At 42.3% G+C, this 22735-nt stretch overlaps 1 protein-coding gene across 1 annotated transcript; it reads right to left on the bottom strand.

Moving 5' to 3' along the window:
• Positions 1-12946: 12946 nt before the first annotated feature.
• Positions 12947-22004, bottom strand: LOC115197223 (calcium signal-modulating cyclophilin ligand). The gene is made up of 4 exons (XM_029758554.1): positions 21702-22004; positions 16319-16791; positions 16093-16158; positions 12947-14428 (listed from the first exon to the last, which is right to left on the bottom strand). Exons 1-4 carry the CDS (start codon positions 21862-21864, stop codon positions 14228-14230), a joined length of 903 nt encoding a protein of 300 aa, XP_029614414.1. The 5' UTR covers positions 21865-22004; the 3' UTR covers positions 12947-14227.
• Positions 22005-22735: the final 731 nt, after the last annotated feature.

The raw sequence follows: 22735 nt of genomic DNA, 5'->3' as shown, positions 1-22735 counted from the left end.
TGGGGATGTTTTTCATCGGCAGGGCCTGGGAAACTGGTCAGAATTGAAGGAATGATGGATGCCACTAAATACAGGGAAATTATTGAGGGAAACCTGTTTCAGTCTTCCAGAGATTTGAGACTGGGACAAAGGTTCCAGCAGGACAATGACCCTAAGCATACTGCTAAAGCAACACTCGATTGGTTTAAGGGGAAACATTTAAATATCTTGGATTGGCCTAGTCAAAGCCCAGACCCCAATCCAAATGAGAATCTGTGGTATGACTTAAAGATTGCTGTACACCAGCGGAACCCATCCATCTTGAAGGAGCTGGAGCTGTTTTGCCTTGAAGAATGGGCAAACATTCCAGTGGCTAGATGTGCCAAGCTTATAGAGACATACCCCAAGAGAATTGCAGCTATAATTCCTTCAAAAGGTGGCTCTAACAAAGTATTGACTTTGAGAGGGTGAATAATTATGCACGCTGAAAATGTTCTGTTTTTTTGTCTTATTTCTTGTTTGTTTCACAATAAAAAATATTTTGCATCTTCAAAGTGGTAGGCATATTGTGTAAATCAATTGATACAAACCCCCCCAAAAATCTATTTTAATTCCAGGTTGTAAGGCAACAAAATAGGAAAAATGCCAAGGGGGTGAATACGTTCACAAGCCACTGTATATAGGGCAGCAGCCTCTCATGTGCTAGTTATGACTATTTAACAGTCTGATGGCCTTGAGATAGAAGCTGTTATTCAGTCTCGAGGTCCCAGCTTTGATACACCTGTACTGACCTCGCCTTCTGGATGATAGCGGGGTGAACAGGCAGTGGCTCGGGTGGCTGTTTTCCTTGATTATCTTTTTGGCCTTCCTGTGAGATCAGGTGCTGTAGGTATCTTGGAGGGCAGGTAGTTTGCCCCTGGTGATGTGTTGGGCAGACCGCACCACCCTCTGGACAGCCCTGCGGTGCAGTTGAGGTACCAGGCCTGACAGGATGCTCTCACTGGTGCATCTGTAAAAGTCTGTGAGGATTTTATGTGTCAGACACATTTCTTCAGCCTCCTGAGGTTGAAGAGGCACTATTGTGCCTTCTTCATCACAGTGTCTGTGTGGGTGGACCATTTCAGTTTGTCAGTGATGTGTACACCGAGGAACTTCAAGCTTTCCACCTTCTCCACTGTAGTCCCGTCAATGTAGATAGGGGGGTGAACCCTCTGCTGTTTCCTTAAGTCCACGATCAGCTCCTTTGTTTTGTTGACATTGAGTGAAAGTTTATTTTCCTGGCACCACACTCCCAGGGCCCTCACTTCCTCCCTGTAGGCTGTCTCGTCATTGTTGGTAATCAGACCTACTACTGTTGTGTCGTCTGCAAACTTGATGATTGAGTTGGAGGCGTGCGTGGCCACACAGTCATGGGTGAGCAAGGAGTACAGGAGGGGGCTCAGCACGCATCCTTGTGGGGCCCCAGTGTTTAGGACCAGTGAAGTGGAGGTGTTGCCTAACTTCACAACCTGGGGGGCAGCCCGTCAGGAAGTCCAGGACCCAGCTGCACAGGGTGGGGTTCAGACCCAGGGCCTCAAGCTTAATGATGAGCTTGGAGGGTACTATGGTGTTGAATGCTGAGCTGTAGTCAATGAACAGCATTCTTACATTGGTATTCTTCTTGTCCAGATGGGATAGGGCAGTGTGCAGAGTGATGGCGATTCCATAATCTGTGGATCTATTGGGGCGGTTAGAAAATTGAAGTGGGTCTAGGGTGTCAGGTAAGGTAGAGGTGATATGATTCTCAAAGCACTTCATGATGACGGAAGTGAGTGCTACTGGGCGATAGTCATTTAATTAAGTTACCTTTGCTTTCTTGGGTACAGGAACAGTGGTGGACATCTGGAAGCATATATGGACAGCAGACTGGGATAGGGAGAGATTGAATATGTCCTTAAATGTCCATAAACACTTCAGCCAGCTGGTCCTCGCATGCTCTGGGGAAGCGGCTAGGGATGCCATCTGGGCTGGCAGCCTTGCGAGGGTTAGCACACTTAAATGTCTTACTCACGTCGGCCACGGAGAAGGAAAGCCCACAGTCCTTAGTATCGGGCTGCATCGGTGGCACTGTGTCATCCTCAAAGCAGGCGAAGAATGTGTTTAGTTTGTCCGGAAGCAAGACGTTGGTGTCCACGACGTGGCTGGTTTTCCCTTTGTAGTCCGTGATTGCCTGTAGACCCTGCCTCATACGTCTCGTGTCTGAGCCGTTGAATTGAGACTCCACTTTGTCTCTAAACTGACATTTTGCCTGTTTGATTGCCTTACGGAGGCAATCCGAATACAAACTACAGTGTTTGTATTCGACCATATTCCCAGTAACCTTGCCATGGTAAAATGCGATGGTTCGCGCTTTCAGTTTTACATGAATGCTGCCATCTATCCACGGTTTCTGGTAAGGGTAGGTTTTAATAGTCACAGTGGGTATAACATCTCCTAAACACTTTCTGATAAACTCAGTCACCTTATCAGTGTCGATGTTATTCTCAGAGACTACTCGGAACATATCCCAGTCCGCGTGATCAAAACAATCTTAAAGCGTGGATTCCGATTGGTCAGACCAGTGTTGAATGGTCTTAGTACGGGTACTTCCTGTTTGAGTTTCTGCCTATAGGAAGGGACAAGCAAAATGGAGTCGTGATCAGATTTGCCAAAGGGTGGGCGGGGGAGGGCCTTGTAGGCATCCCGGAAGTTGGAGTAGCAGTGGTCCAATGTTTTAGCTGCTCGAGTACTACAGTCAATGTGTTTTTATCAAATTTGCTTTGTTAAAATCCCCAGTTACAATAAATGTGGCCTCAAGATAGGTGGTTTCCAGTTTGCATAAAGTCCAGTGAAGTTCTTTGAGGGCCGTCGTGGTATCGGCTTGAGGGGGAATATACGCGGCTGTGACTATAACTGAAGAGAATTCTCTTGGGAGGTAATACGGTCGGCATTTGATTGTGTGGTATTCTAGTTCGGATGAACAAAAGGACTTGAGTTCCTGTATGTTATCACAATCACTCCATGATGAAACATACACCCTTGCCCTTCTTCTTCCCGGAGAGATATTTATTCCTGTTTGCATGATGAACTGAGAACCCAGCTAGCTGTATGGACAAAGACAGTATATCCCAAGAGAGCCATGTTTCCGTGAAACAGAGTATGTTACGATCCCTGATGTCTCTCTGGAAGGAAATCCTTGCCCGGCTGTATGTACTGGCGCACAAAAATTCTGGGCTAATAATTAAAGAAATAACACAAAAAAACTAAATAATGAAAAGTTTCCTAAGAGCTAGAAGCACGGCAGCTGTATCTGTCAGCGCCATTTTCTAAATTTAGCGACAAACAGGCCTGATATTGTTGAATAGGAGTTGATAAACAAATGGTTTGAAGAAATAAGCCCACAGAATATGTAAATCATCTCAACTCCAAACTCACAAGATGTTTCAGCTTGAATACACAGTTCTGTATAAAAAGATGGTGAGCTTCCAAGCCACCAGTGAACAGCACTACTTGCTTCTGCCTCTTACAGCTTGCCGTTGGTTTTTGAAGGAGAACCACAACTGCTCCATTTCATTGGGCACAGGGGACCCAGAGAGCTCCACAGGGCCTTGATGACATCCCCATCGTAGCACACCTGCTCATCTGTGATGAAGGTAAAGGCAAAACCCTGGGACAAATCAAAATCAGGGTGGTTTTACATGAAGAGGTTCTGGGGAACATCAATAAAATGTTTCAGAATTTATACTTGAATGACTAAAACATCACTCACAATATTTTTTCCAAACATAAATACTCAATTTGTGAAAAATAACTAATCTCAAACTACAATGAAGTCTGAAATATTTTCACAAGAAAATATCACTTGTCATTTCCGGTCACAACTTGCAGACTTGTTTACGTGCTGCTGTGCATTTTGTTGCCAATCTTACTTTGCTACCTGACAACTATACGGCTTTTACTTTTTAATTACTGTTTATATTTTTAGTTTCTGACTCACTCAACTTTTTCACTCCGGACATGGTTCGTCAGGACCTCCACCAGCCGAAGCGAAGTAGTAACATTAGCATGATGCCTTCTAATTGCAGTTGCTGTACTCATAATATACAGGAGAACGATCGCCATTCGGCGAGGATAGCTGTGCTGCAAGCCCAGCTTCAGAAGCAATCATTAGGCAAGGGTAATTGCAGTGTAGGAAAGGATGAAACAGCGCCTGTGCCACCAGTAATTACAGATAGTAGTATAAATCCCCTCGCACGGCCCCTGCAGCCGGACAACTTTCTCATGGCTTCTGGAGGGAAATGCTGTAGGAATGCTCAACCGGTGTTGCTCATTCAGCCGACAGAAACTTTCAACTGGTTCTCCCCATTAAGCAGCGAGTCGGAGTCAGAGGCCGAGCCTTCTCTTGTCTCTACTCCTCCCGTTACAGGGTCTGAGATGCCGAAGCCTCCCACCATTAGCTCTGACAAATTGAAAATCCTAGTCATTGGCGACTCCATTACCCGCAGTATTAGACTTAAAATGAATTATCCAGCGATCATACACTGTTTACCAGGGGGCAGGGCTACCGACATTAAGGCTAATCTGAAGATGGTGCTGGCTAAAGCTAAAACTGGTGAGTGTAGAGAGTATAGGGATATTGTTATCCACGTCGGCACCAACGATGTTAGGATGAAACAGTCAGAGGTCACCAAGCGCAACATAGCTTAAGCGTGTAAATCAGCTAGAAAGATGTGTCGGCATCGAGTAATTGTCTCTGGCCCCCTCCTAGTTAGGGGGAGTGATGAGCTCTACAGCAGTCTCACAACTCAATCTCTGGTTGAAAACTGTTTTCTGCCCCTCCCAAAAGATAGAATTTGTAGATAATTGGCCCTCTTTCTGGGACTCACCTACAAACAGGACCAAGCCTGGCCTGTTGAGAAGTTATGGACTCCATCCTAGCTGGAGGGGTGCTCTCAACTTATCTATGAACATAGACAGGGCTCTAACTCCCCTAGCTCCACATTGAAATAGGGTGCAGACCAGGCAGCAGGCTGTTAGCCAGCCTGCCAGCTTAGTGGAGTCTGCCACTAGCACAGTCAGTGTAGTCAGCTCAGCTATCCCCATTGAGACTGTGTCTGTGCCTCGACCTAGGTTGGGCAAAACTAAACATGGCGGTGTTCGCCTTAGCAATCTCACTAGAATAAAGACCTCCTCCATTCCTGTCATTATTGAAAGAGATTGTGATACCTCACATTTCAATATAGGGCTACTTAATGTTAGATCCCGCACTTCCAAGGCAGTTATAGTCAATGAACTAATCACTGATCATAATCTTGATGTGATTGGCCTGACTGAAACATGGCTTAAGCCTGATGAATTTACTGTGTTAAATGAGGCCTCACCCCCTGGTTACACTAGTGACCATATCCCCCGCGCATCCCGCAAAGGCGGAGGTGTTGCTAACATTTATGATAGCAAATTTCAATTCACAAAAAACCCCGACGTTTTCGTCTTTTGAGCTTCTAGTCATGAAATCTATGCAGCCTACTCAATAACTTTTTATAGCTACTGTTTACAGGCCTCCTGGTCCATATACAGCGTTCCTCACTGAGTTCCCTGAATTCCTATTGGATCTTGTAGTCATAGCAGATAATATTCAAATTTTTGGTGACTTTAATATTCACATGGAAAAGTCCACAGACCCACTCCAAAAGGCTTTCGGAGCCATCATCGACTCAGTGGGTTTTGTCCAACATGTCTCCAGACCTACTCACTGCCACAGTCATACTCTGGACCTAGTTTTGTCCCATGGAATAAATGTTGTGGATCTTAATGTTTTTCCTCATAATCCTGGACTATTGGACCACTATTTTATTACGTTTGCTATCGCAACAAATAATCTGCTCAGACCCCAACCAAGGAGCATCAAAAGTCATGCTATAAATTCTCAGACAACCCAAAGATTCCTTGATGCCCTTCCAGACTCCCTCTGCCTACCCAAGAACGTCAGAGGACAAAAATCAGTTAACCACCTAACTGAGGAACTCAATTTAACCTTGCACAATACCCTAGATGCAGTCGAGCTTTACACCACTTAAGCTGATGCTTGGCATTGCGCATGGTGATCTTAGGCTTTGTTTAATAGACTAGTAGTGTAGCCGTCGGGACTCCACCACTCACTTTGTTCCCGGCTCTCCCTGTGCATCCGGCCCTGTGAACGTAGTGAACGTAGTCCTCATAGTGGACGACCAGGATCAGCTGCTTGATGTCCAGCCCCCTGGCTGCCCCAGAAGTGACCCCGTTCTGAAAGTCATTCATGATGCTGTCTCTGTAATACTGGTCAATACCTACAGGGAAAGAGATAAACAAACCAGAGACAAAATGAGTATCCACCATAAACATGCTTTAATTAATAAGATATAATAAGAAAAAAATGGTCTAAGATAAAAAATGAGCTCAGCCAGGTGACTTTCAAACCGTGGATTGACAGTATGCGTCCCAATACTCAACATAATGCACTACTATTGACCAGAGGACCACTTGGGACAGAGACTCAGACTAATGACGCTAGAGCACTACTCATGTGTTTGCGTGACATTACCACCGTGCAGAGACATGCAGGGGTAGGAGGCCTTCTTCAGATCTTTTAGCAGCCCGTCAGCATGCTCCTGTTTGTCCACAAAGATGATGACTGAACTCTTCTCCTGGTATTGTCCCAGGATCTGCAGCAGCTTCAGGAACTTCTGGTCCTCCTCGATTACCAGCTAGATGTGGCCAACAACAGTCATTTAGCAACTAAGCAATTATACTACCATTTAGGCTTACTGTTCGTATGTTGTTTCTGTCTGTTTGAATTACTATGTGTATGAGCCACACATGGGACACATTTCCACTTCCAACAAGAATAGACAATAAAGTTGAGCGATATTCCCTATATAGTACACTACTTTTGACCAGAGACCGTATGGTCCCCCGGTCAAAAGTGGTGCACTATATAGGGTGCCATTTGGGATACACAGTGTATGTAAAGGCCAGTCTTACCATATGCTACTCCACGTCGGAGCACACCACGCTCCTGCCTCCCACCTGCACCTCGATGGACTTGGACAGGCCTCCTACATATCTCTGCATGGTGGTAATGTCATGCAAACACATGAGTAGTGCTCTAGTGTCATTATGCATTACCTGGCGGTGAGGAACATTACAGGAGATAAGAGGAATGTTTTATACCGATTTATTGTTGTTGGTGCCAGGTGTACGTAGGTGTTTTATACCGAATTTGATATAAGTCTATTTTTGCGTTAAATTATCCTAAAACACCTCCTTAGATCAATTATTTATAAAGTCGTGGTCATGTGCTAAGTTTGGTCTAGGGTTTAAAAACATACAAATCTGGCGGAGCCCCTACCTGTGGCTCAAAGCCCATGTCGAACATTCTATCTGCCTCGTCCACCACATATGGGACTCTGCGCAGGTTTGTGACTCAACCTACACACCCAAGGAAAGCATAGTAACACAGGAAAACAAGTTAAACAAGGAAAGAAATCTCACCCAAAGCTTTCACACAAGCATACCTACTGGTGTGACACACACACACACACACACACACACACACACACACACACACACACACACACACACAACAATAGGGCAGGGAACTGCTAGGGACCTCACGATACCATATTACAATACTTAGGATCTGTATTGCGATTCTATATGTATTGCAAGTTGATGTTCAAAACATATTGCTCACAATATATGTCTGCTACAGAGAGACAAGAGAGCATAAGAAAATGAGTTTTGATCAATCAGGGAAATAAGTGCTGAAAACATGTTGGCTCACCATTTAAGAAGAAGATGGATAACAAGCTATGCGATGAAAAATCATATAGCTTGTTCTGGAGTTCTGGCGCTTGTTCTGGAGTTCTGCCGCACGTACAGCCAACCAGCGCACCTACCTACAGTAGCAAAAATATATATATAAACAAATAAATTATTACATAAATATAAATGTGTATGCAAATATAAATGTGTATATAAATACGTGTATATAAGTGTACAGGCAAAAGTTTGGACACACCATACTCATTCACAGGTTTTTCCTTTATTTTTACTATCTTCTACAGCGTAGAACAATGGACAAGATATCAAAACTATGAAATAACACATATGGAATCATGTAGTAATCAAAAAAGTGTTAAACAAATTTAAATTTGAGATTCTTCAAAGTAGCCACCCTTTGCGTTGATGACAGCTTTCCGCAATCTTGGTATTCTCTCAACCAGCTTCACCTGGAAGGCTTTTCCATGTCTTGAAGGAGTTCCCACATATGCTGAGCACTTGTTGGATGCTTTTCCTTCACTCTGCGGTCCAACTCATCTCAATTGGGTTGAGGTCGGGTGATTGTGGAGGCCAGGTCATCTGATGCAGCACTCCTTCACCCTCCTTCTTGGTCAAATAGCCCTTATACAGCCTGGAGGTGTGTTGGGTCATTGTCCTGTTGAAAAATAAATGATAGTCCCACTAAGTGTAAACCAGATGGGATGGCGTATCGCTGCACAATACGGTGGTAGCCATGCTGGTTAAGTGTGCCTTGAATTCTAAATAAATCCCGACAGTGTCACCAGCAAAGCACCATCACACCTCCTCCTCCATGCTTCACAGTGGGAACCACACATGCAGGGTTCAACTGTTCACCTACTCTGCATCTCACAAAGATACTGTGGTTGGAACCAAAAATCGCAAATTTGGACTCATTGGACAAAGGACCGTTTTCCACCGGTCTGATGTCCATTGCTCGTGTTTCTTGGCCCAAGCAAGTCTATTCTTCTTATTGGTGTCCTTTAGTAGTGATTTCTTTGCAGCAATTCGACAATGAAGGCCTGATTCCCGCAGTCTCCTCTGAACAGAAGATGTTGATGTGTCTGTTTCTTGAACTCTGAGAAGCATTTATTTGGGGTGCAATTTCTGAGGCTGGTAACTCTAATGAATTTAGTTTCATCATAGCCAGGTTCATCATAGCTTTTGATGTTTTTTTGTGACTGCAATTGAAGAAACTTTCAAAGTTCTTGAAATGTTCTGCATTGACTGACCTTCAAGTCTTAAAGTAATGATGGACTGTCATTTCTCTTTGCTTATTTGAGCTGTTTCTGCCATAATATGGACATGGTATTTTACCAAATAGGGCTATCTTCTGTCTACCACCCCTAACTTGTCACAACACAACTGGTTGGCTCAAACACATTAAGGAAAAAAAATCCACAAATGAACTTTTAACAAGGCACACCTGTTAATTGAAATGCATTCCAGGTGACTACCTCATGTAGCTGGTTGAGAGAATGCCAAGAGTGTGCAAAGCTGGCATCAAGGCAAAGCGTGGCTACTTTGAAGAATCTCAAAATAACATATTTTGACTTGTTTAACACTTTTTTGGTTAGTACATGATTCCTTATGTTATTTCATAGTTTTGTTGTCTTTACTATTATTCTACAATGTAGAAAACATTAAAAATAAAGAAAAACCCTTGAATGAGTAGGCGTGTGGAAATGTTTGACTTGTACTGTGTATATATATAAACTGAACAAAAACAAACGCAACATGCAACAATTTCAAGGATTTTACTGAGTTACAGTTCCATACAAGGAAATTGGACAGTTGGACGTTCTGCCAAATTCTCTAAAATGACGTTGGAGGTGGCTTATGGTGGAGAAATTAGCATTCAATTATCTGGCAACAGCTCTGTTGGACATTCCTTAAGTCAGCTTGCCAATTGCACCCTCCCTCATAACTTGAGACATCTGTGGCATTGTGTTGTGTGACAAAAGTGCACATTTTAAAAAGTGGCCTTTTATTGTCCCCAGCACATGGTGCACCTGTGTATTGATCATGCTGTTTAATCTGCTTTTTGACATGCCACACCTGTCAGGTGGATATATTATTTTGGCAAAGGAGAAATGCTCACTAACAAGGATGTAAACAAAATTGTGCACAGAATTTTAAAGAAATAAGCTTTTTGTGATTATGGAACATTTCTGTGATCTTTTATTTCAGCTCATGAAATATGAGACTAACACTTTAAATGTTTTGTTTATATTTTTGTTCAGTATATACAGTATATAGCCTATATAAAGGAAGAGAAGCTTAGGAGACAGAGAGATAGATAGTTTAGCACCTTGAGCCGCGCTCAAGGTCCTAAATGATATCATAACCGCCATCGATAAAAGACAGTACTGTGCAGCCGTCTTCATCGACCTGGCCAAGGCTTTCAACTCTGTCAATCACCGTATTCTTATCGGCAGACTCAACAGCCTTGGTTTCTCAAATGACTGCCTTGCCTTGTTCACCAACCACTTCTCAGACAGAGTTCAGTGTGTCAAATCGGAGGGCCTGTTGTCCGGACCTCTGTCAGTCTCTATGGGGGTACCACAGTGTTCAATTCTCGTGCCGACTCTTTTCTCTGTATATATCAACGATGTCGCTCTTGCTGCGGGTAATTCCCTGATCCACCTCTACGCAGATGACACCATTCTGTATACATCTGGCTCTTCTATGGACATTGTGTTAACTAACCTCCAAACGAAGATTCAATGCCATACAACACTACTTCTGTGGCCTCCAACTGCTCTTAAACGCAGGTAAAACCAAATGCATGCTTTTCAACCATTCGCCGCCCACCCGACTAGCATCGCTACTCTGGACGGTTCTGACTTAGAATATGTGGACAACTACAAATACCTAGGTGTCTGGCTAGACTGTAAACTCTCCTTCCAGACTCATATTAAACATCTCCAATCCAAAATTAAATCTAGAATCGGCTTCCTATTTCGCAACAAAGCCTCCCTCACTCACGCCGCCAAACATACCTTCGTAAAACTGACTATCCTACCGATCCTCGACTTCTGCGATGTAATTAACAAAATAGCTTCCAATACCCTACTCAGCAAACTGGATGCACTCTATCACAGTGCCATCCGTTTTGTCACCAAAGCCCCTTATACCACCCACCACTGCGACCTGTACGCTCTCGTTGGCTGGCCCTCACTACATATTTGTCGCCAGACCCACTGGCTCCAGGTCGTCTATAAGTCTATGCTAGGTAATGCTCCGCCTTTTCTCAGCTCACTGGTCACAATAACAACACCCACCCGTAGCACGCGCTCCAGCAGGTATATCTCACTGATCATCCCCAAAGCCAAGACCTCCTTCGGCCGTCTCTCCTTCCAGTTCTCTGCTGCCAATGACTGGAACGAATTGCAAAAATTGCTGAAGCTGGAGACTTATATTTCCCTCACTAACTTTAAACATCAGCTATCTGAGCAGCTAACCGATCGCTGCAACTGTACATAGCCCATCTGTAAATAGCCCACCCAATCTACCTACCTCATCTCCATATTGTTTTCATTTACTTTTCTGCTCTTTTGCACCCCAGTATTTCTACTTGCACATCACCATCTGCTCATCTATCACTCCAGTGTTAATTTGCTGAATTGTAATTACTTCGCTACTATGGCCTATTTATTGCCTTACCTCCTCATGCCATTTGCGCACACTGTATATAGACTTTATTTTTTTTCTATTGTGTTATTGACTGTACGCTTGTTTATTCCATGTGTAACTCTGTGTTGTTGTTTGTGTCGCACTGCTTTGCTTTATCTTGGCCAGGTCGCAGTTGTAAATGAGAACTTGTTCTCAACTAGCCTACCTGGTTAAATAAAGGTGGAATAAAAATAAAATAAATGAATGCATGCCGCCGGCATATCTGTGTCAGATGGCTACAGCGTCTGCTATACAGATATAGACATACAGAGGCTAATTCATACATTTTCGATCAGTATATTTTGTATAAAGATAAGCATTATATTGTTAGATTATAGGAGTAACTCTGGTAGGCCTGTCTTCCTCACCTCGGGTTCAACTGATGGAGTCAGTTGGAGCGCCGGGATGCAATGCCTTCATGTCATAGGCCTGCAGTGTAGTAGGCTAATAGTCACACCATACTAAAGTTTCTAAACTTTAGTAGGGTAATATCAAAACTAAGTCAAGCCATTGTTTATAGGGAAAATACAAGCAGAAGAGCAAATGTAAACCAGGGGAAAAACCACACGTTCCTCCACAAAGCAAAAAACATTGTTTTGGACCACCTCCCCCCGGTAAATGTCGATCTGTCCCTTAGACAGTGCTAGCTGCGCAACTAAAGATCCCGGTTCGAGTCAAGGCTGTCGCAGCCGGCCGCGCCCGCGAGACCCATGGGGCGGCGCAAAATTGGCCCAGCGTCGTCCGGGTTATGGGAGGGTTTGGACGACAGGGATGTTCTTGTCCCATCGCGCTCTACCGACTCCTGTGGCGGGCCGGGTACAATGCACGCTGACACGGTCGCCAGGTGTACGGTGTTTCCTCCGACACATTGGTGCGGCTGGCATCTGGGTAAAGCGGGCGTTGTGTCAAGAAGCAGTGCGGCTTGGCTGGGTTGTGTTTCGGAGGACGCACGGCTCTCGACCTTTGCCTCTCCCGAGTCCGTACGGGAGTTGCAGTGATGAGACAAGACTGTAACTACCAATTGGATACTACGAATTTGGGGATAAAAAAAGGATTTAAAAAAAAGAAAATGAAATGCAGTGATTGCCGAAATGATTCAGCAATCATGATTTATTTGAAAAACACTGTTTCCATCATAATTTGTCACAATAAAGGAAGTTCTACACATGAAAAATCCACCCGTCTAATGGATAAAAACTTGTTGATCTTTTGAAAATGTCTCTAATATTTGCGGTTTCAATACACGTCGCAATTTGTTGTTGTTACGTCATTGCTTTTGTCAAATAAACCTGGGTCATTGGAAACCTGCCTACTTATATCAACCCAAATGAACAAGGTCACATATGTACAGTTAGCCTACATCTCAGGTCAAATGAAGCAGCATCATTGAGATAGGAGTTTGATGACTGACTGATCTAAAATCAACCAGAGACAATTGTGAAATGCTCCAAGGTTTTATTGGTTTAATACAGCATATTCATTCCAGTATGTTATTACCAGAAGAAACATTAGCTTCTCTATATCTTTGTGTTGATATCGATTTCAATATTTCACATGAAATAATATATTATGAATACAGCATTTACACAAAAAAATAGAAATAATTGCAAAACATTATGAAAAGCAAGCAAGTAAATCTGACAAACAAGAGATCACACCAATGAAGTTACATAGAAAACCTGTCTCAATCTGAATTAGTTAATTTGGATGCAATGAGGGATTAACAGATGATGTACATAGAAAACCTGTCTCAAACTGAATAAATTAATGTGGATGCAATGAGGGATTAACAGATGATGTAACATGCCACAGCAAGAGTTTGAGTGAGGCTGGGATAGCTAGAAAAGCAATACATGACATTTCCACAATCAGAGTTATCCAGCACAGATATACAAGCTTATAAGATTCCACTGCCCCACATTGAATAGCAGTGACAACACACACTCTCCAAAAAGACAATCCTAAGCCATCCTTTAATTATTTTTTTTAATTGAACCTTTATTTAACTAGGCAAGAACAAATTCTTATTTACAGTGATTGCCTACCCCGGCCAAACCCTAACCCGGACGACGCTGGGCGAATTGTGCGCCGCCCTTTGGGACTCCCAATCACGGCCGGTTGTGATACAGCCCAGGATCGAACCAGGGTTTGTAGGGACGCCTCTAGCACTGAGATGCAGTGCCTTAGACCGCTGAGCCACTCGGAAGCCCTATCCTTCTCCTAGCCCAGATTAAAAGGTAAATGTAATAAGAGCTTAGACATGTACAGATATAGACAACCCTGTCTTTAAGCATACAAGGGTGAAAAAATCATAGGCAATATTCAGAAAACCCTGAATGACAAATGCATCTCCTGTCTTCCAAATGAGATAAATCAATTCACCAGAAACAAAACAAAAATTGCGAAGTAACTGGACCCCTTATATAAACACTGTAGAGAGCAAAATAAATGGTAACTTAAAGCAGTTCCTATCGACAAGATGTAGTAGAGGGTCAGAACACAAATGAATGTTATGTTATTTTGTTCAACCTGTTATTTCTGTCTTCTTCCCTTATCTACCTGCGGACATTGCACCTCGACCCCTTCTCCCCTATGGGATCTACTGATTCAGGAAGGGAAATGGTATGGAGAAGGAAGTAGGGTAAAGGATCAGTATCAGGGGTCAGCATAATGTCCAACTCTGTGACACTGCCATAGCACAGGGACTTCCTGTCCATCAGGGAGTCTCAGCCTCTTCTGGACCAACCAACAGCAGGATCTCGTGACTGAGGACGAATGTAAAGAAGTAGACACAGAGGTCAGCGAAGACGTCGCCCATCTTCCTGTAGGTGTCCATGGAGCGGTTGATGACCTCAGCAGGGATACCAGACAATAGGAGCGCGGCAGTCAGCACTGTGGTTTGCATTTTCTTCTCAACCTGGTGGATGATGGAAAGTTTTTACACGTGAATGTATGCACAATACACAGGTTATGACCATATATGTCTGACCCATTTGGTATACACTATATATACAAAAGTATGTCAACACCACTTTCAGAGCCAGGCCTAATCGCCCAACATTATTGCCGACCTCACTAATGCTCGTGGCTGAATGGAAGCAAGTCCTTGCAGTAATGTTAATAGGTATGGCCGCTTAATTTGGGCCGATTTCAAGTTTTCGTTACAAATCAGTATTCAGCATTTTTGGATGCCGATTATGGCCGATTACATTGCAATCCACAAGGAGACTGCGTGGCAGGCTGACCACCTGTTACACGAGTGCAGCAAGGAGCCATGATAAGTTGCTAGCTAGCATTAAACTTATCTTATAAAAAACAATCAATCTTAACATAATCACTAGTTAACTACACATGGTTGATGATATTAATAGTTTAACTAGCTTGTCCTGTGTTGCATATAATCAATGCAGTGCCTGTTAATTTATCGAATCACAGCCTACGTCGCCAAACGGGTGGTGATTTAACAAAAGCGCATTCGCGTCAGGGTATATGCAGCAGTTTGGGCAGCCTGGCTAGTTGCGAACTGTATAAAGACCATTTCTTCCTAACAAAGACCCTAATTCATTTGCCAGAATTTTACATAATTACGACATAACATTGAAGGTTGTGCAATGTAACAGCAATATTTAGACTTAGGGTTGCCACCCGTTCGATAAAATATGGATAGGTTCTGTATTTCACTGAAAGAATAAACGTTTTGTTTTCGAAATGTTAGTTTCTGTATTTGACCATATTATTGACCTAAGGCTCATATTTCTGTGTGTTTATTATATTATAATTACGTCTATGATTTGATATTTGATAGAGCAGTCTGACTGAGCGATGGTAGGCAGCAGCAGGCTCGTAAGCATTCATTCAAACAGCACTTTCCTGCATTTGCCAGCAGCTCTTCGCAATACTTGAAGCCCAAGATTAGGCTGGCAATCATATAGTGCCTATAAAAACATCCAATAGTCAAAGGTATATGAAATACAAATGGTATAGAGAGAAATAGTCCTATAATAACTACAACCTAAAACTTCTTAACTGGGAAATTGAAGACTCATGTTAAAAGGAACCACCAGCTTTCATATGTTCTCATGTTCTGAGCAAGGAAATTAAACGGTAGCTTTTTTACATGGCACATATTGCACTTTTACTTTCTTCTCCAACACTGTGTTTTTGGATTATTTAAACCATATTGAACATGTTTCATTATTTATTTGAGGCTAAATAGATTTTATTTATGTATTATATTAAGTTAAAATAAAAGTGTTCATTCAGTATTGTTGTAATTGTCATTATTACAAATATATATATATATATATCAATAATCGGCATCTGCTTTTTTGGTCCTCCAATAATCAGTATCGGTGTTGAAAAATCATAATCGGTCAAACTCTAGTCCCAACATGTAGTGGAAAGCCTTCCCAGAAGAGTGGAGGCTGTTATAGCAGCAAAAGGGGTCCAACTCCATATTAATGCCCACGATTTTGGAATGAGATGTTCGACGAGCAGATGTCCACATACTTTTGGTAACGTAGTGTAGCTGTGCTCCATTCACTATATATTAATGCCAAAAGGTGAAGCGGTATCTCTTACCTTTGGAAAGTATTTGTACAACCCCATGTAGGCCAGTTCGAGGGTGAGGAATGGTGCGAATATGGACTGCAAAAGGGAAGAGTAGCCTAGTTAATGAACTGCTTCAACAAATCCTTACTCTCATATTACCATACATGCTGCATAATCTAAAACAGAATAAGTCAGTGGTATTAAACAAAATCAAAGCTCTCAAGGGAAGAGACAACACTTTTCTGACCAGACTCACCAGATACTTGCAGACAAAAACCCTGACAAAGATAGCAAGGAGGACACTGCCAACAAGCCTGAAGAGCCTGAAGGAGTCCAACTCATCTGGGTCAGAGCTAGCTGCCTCCTGGGCTTGTTTCTCATTGGCCAGTTGGCCTCTGAGCTTCATGGCATCATCAAAGCGGGACAGGTACTTCTGCAACCCTCTGCGTGGGGATCCAGAGCGGCTGGGCTCATCAGCTGCCAGCTGGGCCTCTCCGCGTGGCCTCTGACGGACGCCCGGTGTCACATCCTTGTCCACACCGCCAACCAGCACCTCGCTGGTATCTGGCAGGGGATACCCTCTCCTCTCTGGGAGATCACTGTGGGGGTGGCTGCTGCCTACTGCCTCTGGGAGGAATGGAGACAGTCTGGGGGAGGGGTATGTTGACCACGAGTCGCTCCTGTCCAAGTCCAGATGGAACATGGGTGCCGTAACACTTCTGGATGCTCCTGTTGGGACAAGGTCGGGATTGACATGACATTGTCAGTGTAATGGATAAGGCTAACTTGATTTATCTGTGATATGACCATAGAGATTCTATATATGGATATATTGAATGCAAATCAGTAAGTTTGTTAGATAATACAGAAGAGCGCTGAATTGTCATAACTACATGACTGCAGCACATTTCACACTGATGCAAGGCTTATTTTCTAGCTCACTGTGTGTAGGTAAAATCAACGGGGAAGCCAAGCCAGGAAAAAAGCCTTAATATAACCTGGTTTGTGATAATTGGGTTGTTTGCTCTAGAACAATAAGAAGAAAGTGGCAGAATAAATTTAACCACACCTTCACTTAATCACAAAACTGGAGAGCAACACTGCCCTATCAAGTAAAAAGGAAGTAACTGCTCATAGCGTGGAACTGAGAAAAATGACTTTTATTGACCTGGGTTTCACAGTAACTGTATCCAGTTACTGCTAACATGACTCCCGTTTTCTCCAAAACACAATAGAGGCAGGATACTTGTCCATATGATTAAGCATGTATTTAATGTAGCAAAAATGACATTAACTCATTTTCAACCAAATTATCAGTTTCTGCCTTTTTGCTTGGTAGGGCAGAACATGTGTTAGGTGAAGTCCACAAAACAGTTACATGACCTACAGCATGGTCAAGAAAGCTTTGAGTTTTTGTTGTCCTAGGTTATCTGGCTAAAATGCTTGCTCGCTAGCCTAACTTCTTTTCATGGACAACGATGCGCGAGGCGAGCTAGTTAACATTAGCCTACTAAAACTAGCTACACATTTTACTTCCATCCTCTCAGGCCAGGGGCACAAAGTATAAATTTATGGTTGGATCAGAATCGCCATTATAACCATTGGCCAGTATGGAGAACTAAGTAAAACCCCAAGTCCAAATCTACATACATGGCTAATTTAGGAAAAATACAATAATAGCTAGCTACCCACTGGAGGACAATGACACAACGAGATGCAACAATTCAAGTTTTTTTTCTGTCAATGAGGTTTGGCTTCTGATGTAATGCAATTGGTGTGAATCCAAATCCAAACTGGCTTCCCTTGACAAGTGTTTTTGATGCACCAGGAACATTCACAGTTGAGCTCATTGATTGGCTATTATTTTATACTTCTTTATCAAGGGAGGCCAAATGCTTGCTGGCTTCCCTTGCATTCCATGCTATGGACAGGAACAATATCATACTCTTTTTGACCAGACAGCATCAGATAGCTGGGCTACACATACAGTACCAGGCAAAGGTTTGGACACGCCTACTCATTTAATGTTTTTTCTTTATTTGTACTATTTCTACATAGTAGAATAATAGTGAAGAAATCAAAACTATGAAATAACACATGGAATCATGTAGTAACCAAAAAAGTGGTAAACAAATCAAAATATTATACATTTGAGATTCTTCAAAGTAGCCACCGTTTGCCTTGATGACTGCTTTGCACACTCTTGGCATTCTCAACCATCTTCATGAGGTAGTCACCTGGAATGCATTTCAATTAACAGGTGTGCCTTGTTAAAAGTTCATTTGTGAAATTTCTTAATGCATTTGAGCCAATCAGTTGTGTTGTGACAAGGTAGGGGTGGTATACAGAAGAAAGGCCTCTTTGGTAAAAAAGTCCATAGTTTGGCAAGAACAGCTCAGATAAGCAAATAGAAACGACAGTCCATTATTACTTTAAGACATGCAGGTCAGTCAATACAGAACATTTCAAGAACTGTAAAAGTTTAAAAGTACAACTGATTGGCTCAAATGCAATAAATTCCACAAATTAACTTTTAACAAGGCACACCTGTTAATTGAAATGCATTCCAGGTGATTACCTTATGAGGCTGGTTGAGAGAATGCCAAAAGTGCGCAAAGCTGTCATCAAGGCAAAGCGTGGCTACTTTGAAGAATCTCAAATATAACACTTTTTTGGTTACTACATGATTCCATATGTTATTTCATAGTTTTGATGTCTTCACTATTATTCTACAATGTAGAAAATAGTAAAAATAAAGAAAAACCCTTGAATGAGTAGGTGTGTCCAAACTTTTGACTGGTACTGTACTGAGACGAGAGGGCCACCGTTTCGTTCGTTCGGATGCTTTCTCTGGTGAGATACATTCAGCCTCTTGTGAATTGAGAGACAAAAGATCAATAATTTAATATGTATTTTTCTTGGTACATTTTTGGGGAAAGCCTGGCTTCTCTTGGCACCCATGAATACACGCCACTGGTTCATAGTAGCTAGTACTGGAGGGATACTTTTTCTTCAACGAGTCAGACGGGAAGGATTTACTTCAGATGCCTGACATGGCCCTCATCCCAGTCATTCGCAGGAGAAAGAGACGGAGGTATCGAGAACGAAGGTCCGGGTGCCTTGTAAGGATCCGTCGCCAAGAGAGGGTCATCTACCTTTACCATCGGTCCTATTAACCAACGTGCAATCAATCGATAATAAAATAGACAAACTATGATCACGTTTATCCTACCAACGGGACATTAAAAACTGTAATATCTTATGTTTCACCGAGTAGTGGCTGAACGACGACACGAATAACATACAGCTGGTGGTTTTTAAGCTTTTCGGCAGGATAGAACAGCAGCCTCTGGTAAGACAAGGGGTGGCAGTCTATGTATATTTGTAAACAACAGCTGGTGCACAAAATCTAAGGAAGTCCCTAGGTTTTGCTCGCCTGAGGTAGAGTATCTAATGATAAGCTGTAGACCACACTATTTATCAAGAGTTCTGTATTTTTTGTAGTCGTCTATGTACCACCACAAACCGATGCTGGCACTAAGACTGCACTCAGTGAGCTGTATACGGCCATAAGCAAACAGGAAAACGCTTAGCCAGTAGCGGCACTCCTAGTGGCTGGGGACTTTAATGCAGGGAAACTCAAAATCCATTTCACCTCATTTCTACCAGCATGTTAAATGTGCAACCAGAGGGAAAAATAAAAAACTCTAGACCACCTTTACTCCACACACATTGTGACACGTACCTCACCCTCCTCTATACCAGGCGGTGTCAGAGGAAAGCCCTAAGACTCCAGCCACCCTAGTCATGAACTGTCCCCAAGCCATACGACTCTTGAACAGCTTACCGGAACAGGTTACCCAGACCCCTCTTTTATGCTGCTGCTACTCTCAGTTAATTATCTATGCATAGTCACTTTAATAACTCTACCTACATGTACATATTACATCAATTGCCTTGACTAACTGGCGCCCCCACACTTTGACTCTGTACCGGTAGCCCCTGTATATAGCCTCACTATCGTTATTTTACTGCTGCTGTTAAATTATGTTACTTTTATTTTGTATATTTTTACTTAACAATTTTTCTTAAAACTTCTTAAAGCATTGTTGGTTAAGGGCTTGTAAGCATTTCACTGTTAGGTCTACACCTGTTGCATTCGGCGCAAGTGACATAAAATTTGATTTGTTTTATTAGTCAGTTATTACATGCTATCTATGCTGGCTTTGGCAGGCTACCAGAGACACTACATTTTTATTAGACAATATATTACAAAAAAATTTAAATGTGTGACTTCATTACGTCCAGGTGTTTTTATAGACACAAGATAGTTAAATGGAAATGCACCCTAGCAGGCAAATGTAGCATCTATTTTCTATGCAAACTTTATAAATGGTCCAACTCAATAAGTTATAAAAACATTTAAATGCACCCCCCTCCCCAATGTAAAAAATATTGTCACACAAGCCTCTCCTTGTATTGTAAAATAAATTAAACACCCTCCCCCTCATAGAATTAACTCAAAATAATGTTAATGACCACAAAAAATAATACCTGCTGTAGTGACCCTGTGTTTATAAACATGAATATCAACTTTGCCACTCCAGCATGCTTTTGTGACACAGTCGAAGCCACGCAGGGCTACAGGGAAGAAGGTTGAGGTTTCGCCCACCAACACGGACAAGCTCACTCTCCTGTTTCATTACACTACAATCAGAGCTGGCTGCAGACAATGATCAGCTTGGAGGAAATCAGATCTCGACAAACAGAAAACACATCCCTCCCTACCTTGTAGGCTTGCCCAGTATCGAAGGCTTGGTTTGACAATCTCCGAATGTCATTAAACGTTTTGGTGTTTTGTCTCTTTCCATTCATCAATTGGCCACTGCACAGTTTGGATTGATTGATTGTATTTGTCAGTTAAAAAAATACATATATTCACAAAGATTTTTTCAAGTGACTGGGATTGCACCATAAAAATTTGTGGTCCCCATTTTTTACGTAAACATATATACAATTACATAGATACAGACACACTACAGATATAGACAAAAAAAAATGCCCAACCTCCAGATGAGTATGAGGGGGGAGTTCAAGTACAATTCTTACAAGCTTGTTTGACTGGTAGCTTATTCTTAAAATGTTTGGGGCTGCTGGTGAACCATGATGTGCAGACATAATCAAAGTGACACTGGCCTATAGGCTTAGGTGTCCACTGTAAGATATGAATAGTTTAATACATATACATATACTGCCTATATAAAAGGAAGAGTAGCTTAGACCTAAGCCCAGAGATATGCTGGTGGCATGCTACGACACTCACAGTAAATTTCGATCTGTCCCTTAGGTTTCTGGCTTTCAAGAGAGTTTTTCTAAGGCACTGTGCTTCTGCATTGCTTGCTCTTCTGGGTTTTATGATGTGTTTCTGTATAAGCACTTTGTGACAACTACCAATGTAAAAAGGGCTTTATAAATAAACGTGATTGATTGATCTAAAAATGCCTATCAGCCAGCTGGAACAGAGTAATGGTCCGACTGTCCATTGAAGCTAGCTGCAAGCTAATATAAGCTATCAAGCTAAACAATTTGCTTGTCTCATCAGCCAGCCACCCATTGACCACCACTTAGGTTTTCCTTACCGTTGTTTTCAGCTTCAGCTTTGGTGAAACCCACAATTCTGTTCATTCTGTCTTCGGAATTCATGAGCAATTTTCGTCTCCGAAGTTCTGCTCTTCTTTGCGCAGAAGACAGACAGGTTTTCTCTTCTGGTGTATTTAGACAAGTGTCATCTGGACACTGCATGGTTTCAGAAATATTACGATTATTTCATATACAAGACACAATATTCTGATCGTTTAGACAAATTCTTAGATTATTGCATTTTACTGCAGCCGGATAAAACAGAATGGGGCCTGCCTGTATTGTCTGTTCAGTGCGCACGTTGATGATCTCATCATCTACGTAAAGCCAAAAGGTTCAAATCGTCTTACCCGTAACACGTCTTAACATTTGTAATGATCCCTTTTCACTTGCTTTTTTCAATTGTCAAGTCATTTTTACACATGTTCTTTACACCTGTCCAGTGCGCATTTACAGGTGATTAGAACGCTTGTTATAGTCATTTTTACATATATTCCTTACACCTGTCCAGTGTGTATTTACAGGTGATTAGAACGCTTGTTATGGTCATTTTTACATATATTCATTACACCTGTCCAGTGTGTATTTACAGGTGATTAGAACGCTTGTTATGGTCATTTTTACATATATTCATTACACCTGTCCAGTGTGTATTTACAGGTGATTGGAACGCTTGTTATGGTCATTTTTACATATATTCATTATACCTGTCCAGTGTGTATTTACAGGTGATTAGAACGCTTGTTATGGTCAATTTTACTTGTGTTCTTTACGCCTGTCCAGAGCGCTTTTGGGTGATTCTGCAACAACGTGCACTTCTATGTCCTCAGGTCAATTTTGGGGATTTTATGTCTTTTTTTGAACACCTCCATATCAAGTCCTTTTGTTCACCTAACCTAGAATTCCTCACAATCAAGTGCCGACTGTATTATCTTCCAAGGGAACTCTCCTCGGTTATCGTCAGAGCCGTGTATATCCACCACGCAAGCAGATACCAAGACGGCCGTCAAGGAACTTCACTGGACTTTATGCA

The sequence above is a fragment of the Salmo trutta genome, chromosome 7 (assembly GCF_901001165.1).
Source record: "Salmo trutta chromosome 7, fSalTru1.1, whole genome shotgun sequence".
NCBI lineage: Eukaryota > Metazoa > Chordata > Actinopteri > Salmoniformes > Salmonidae > Salmo > Salmo trutta.
This window is presented reverse-complemented; position numbering and strand designations above follow the sequence as displayed.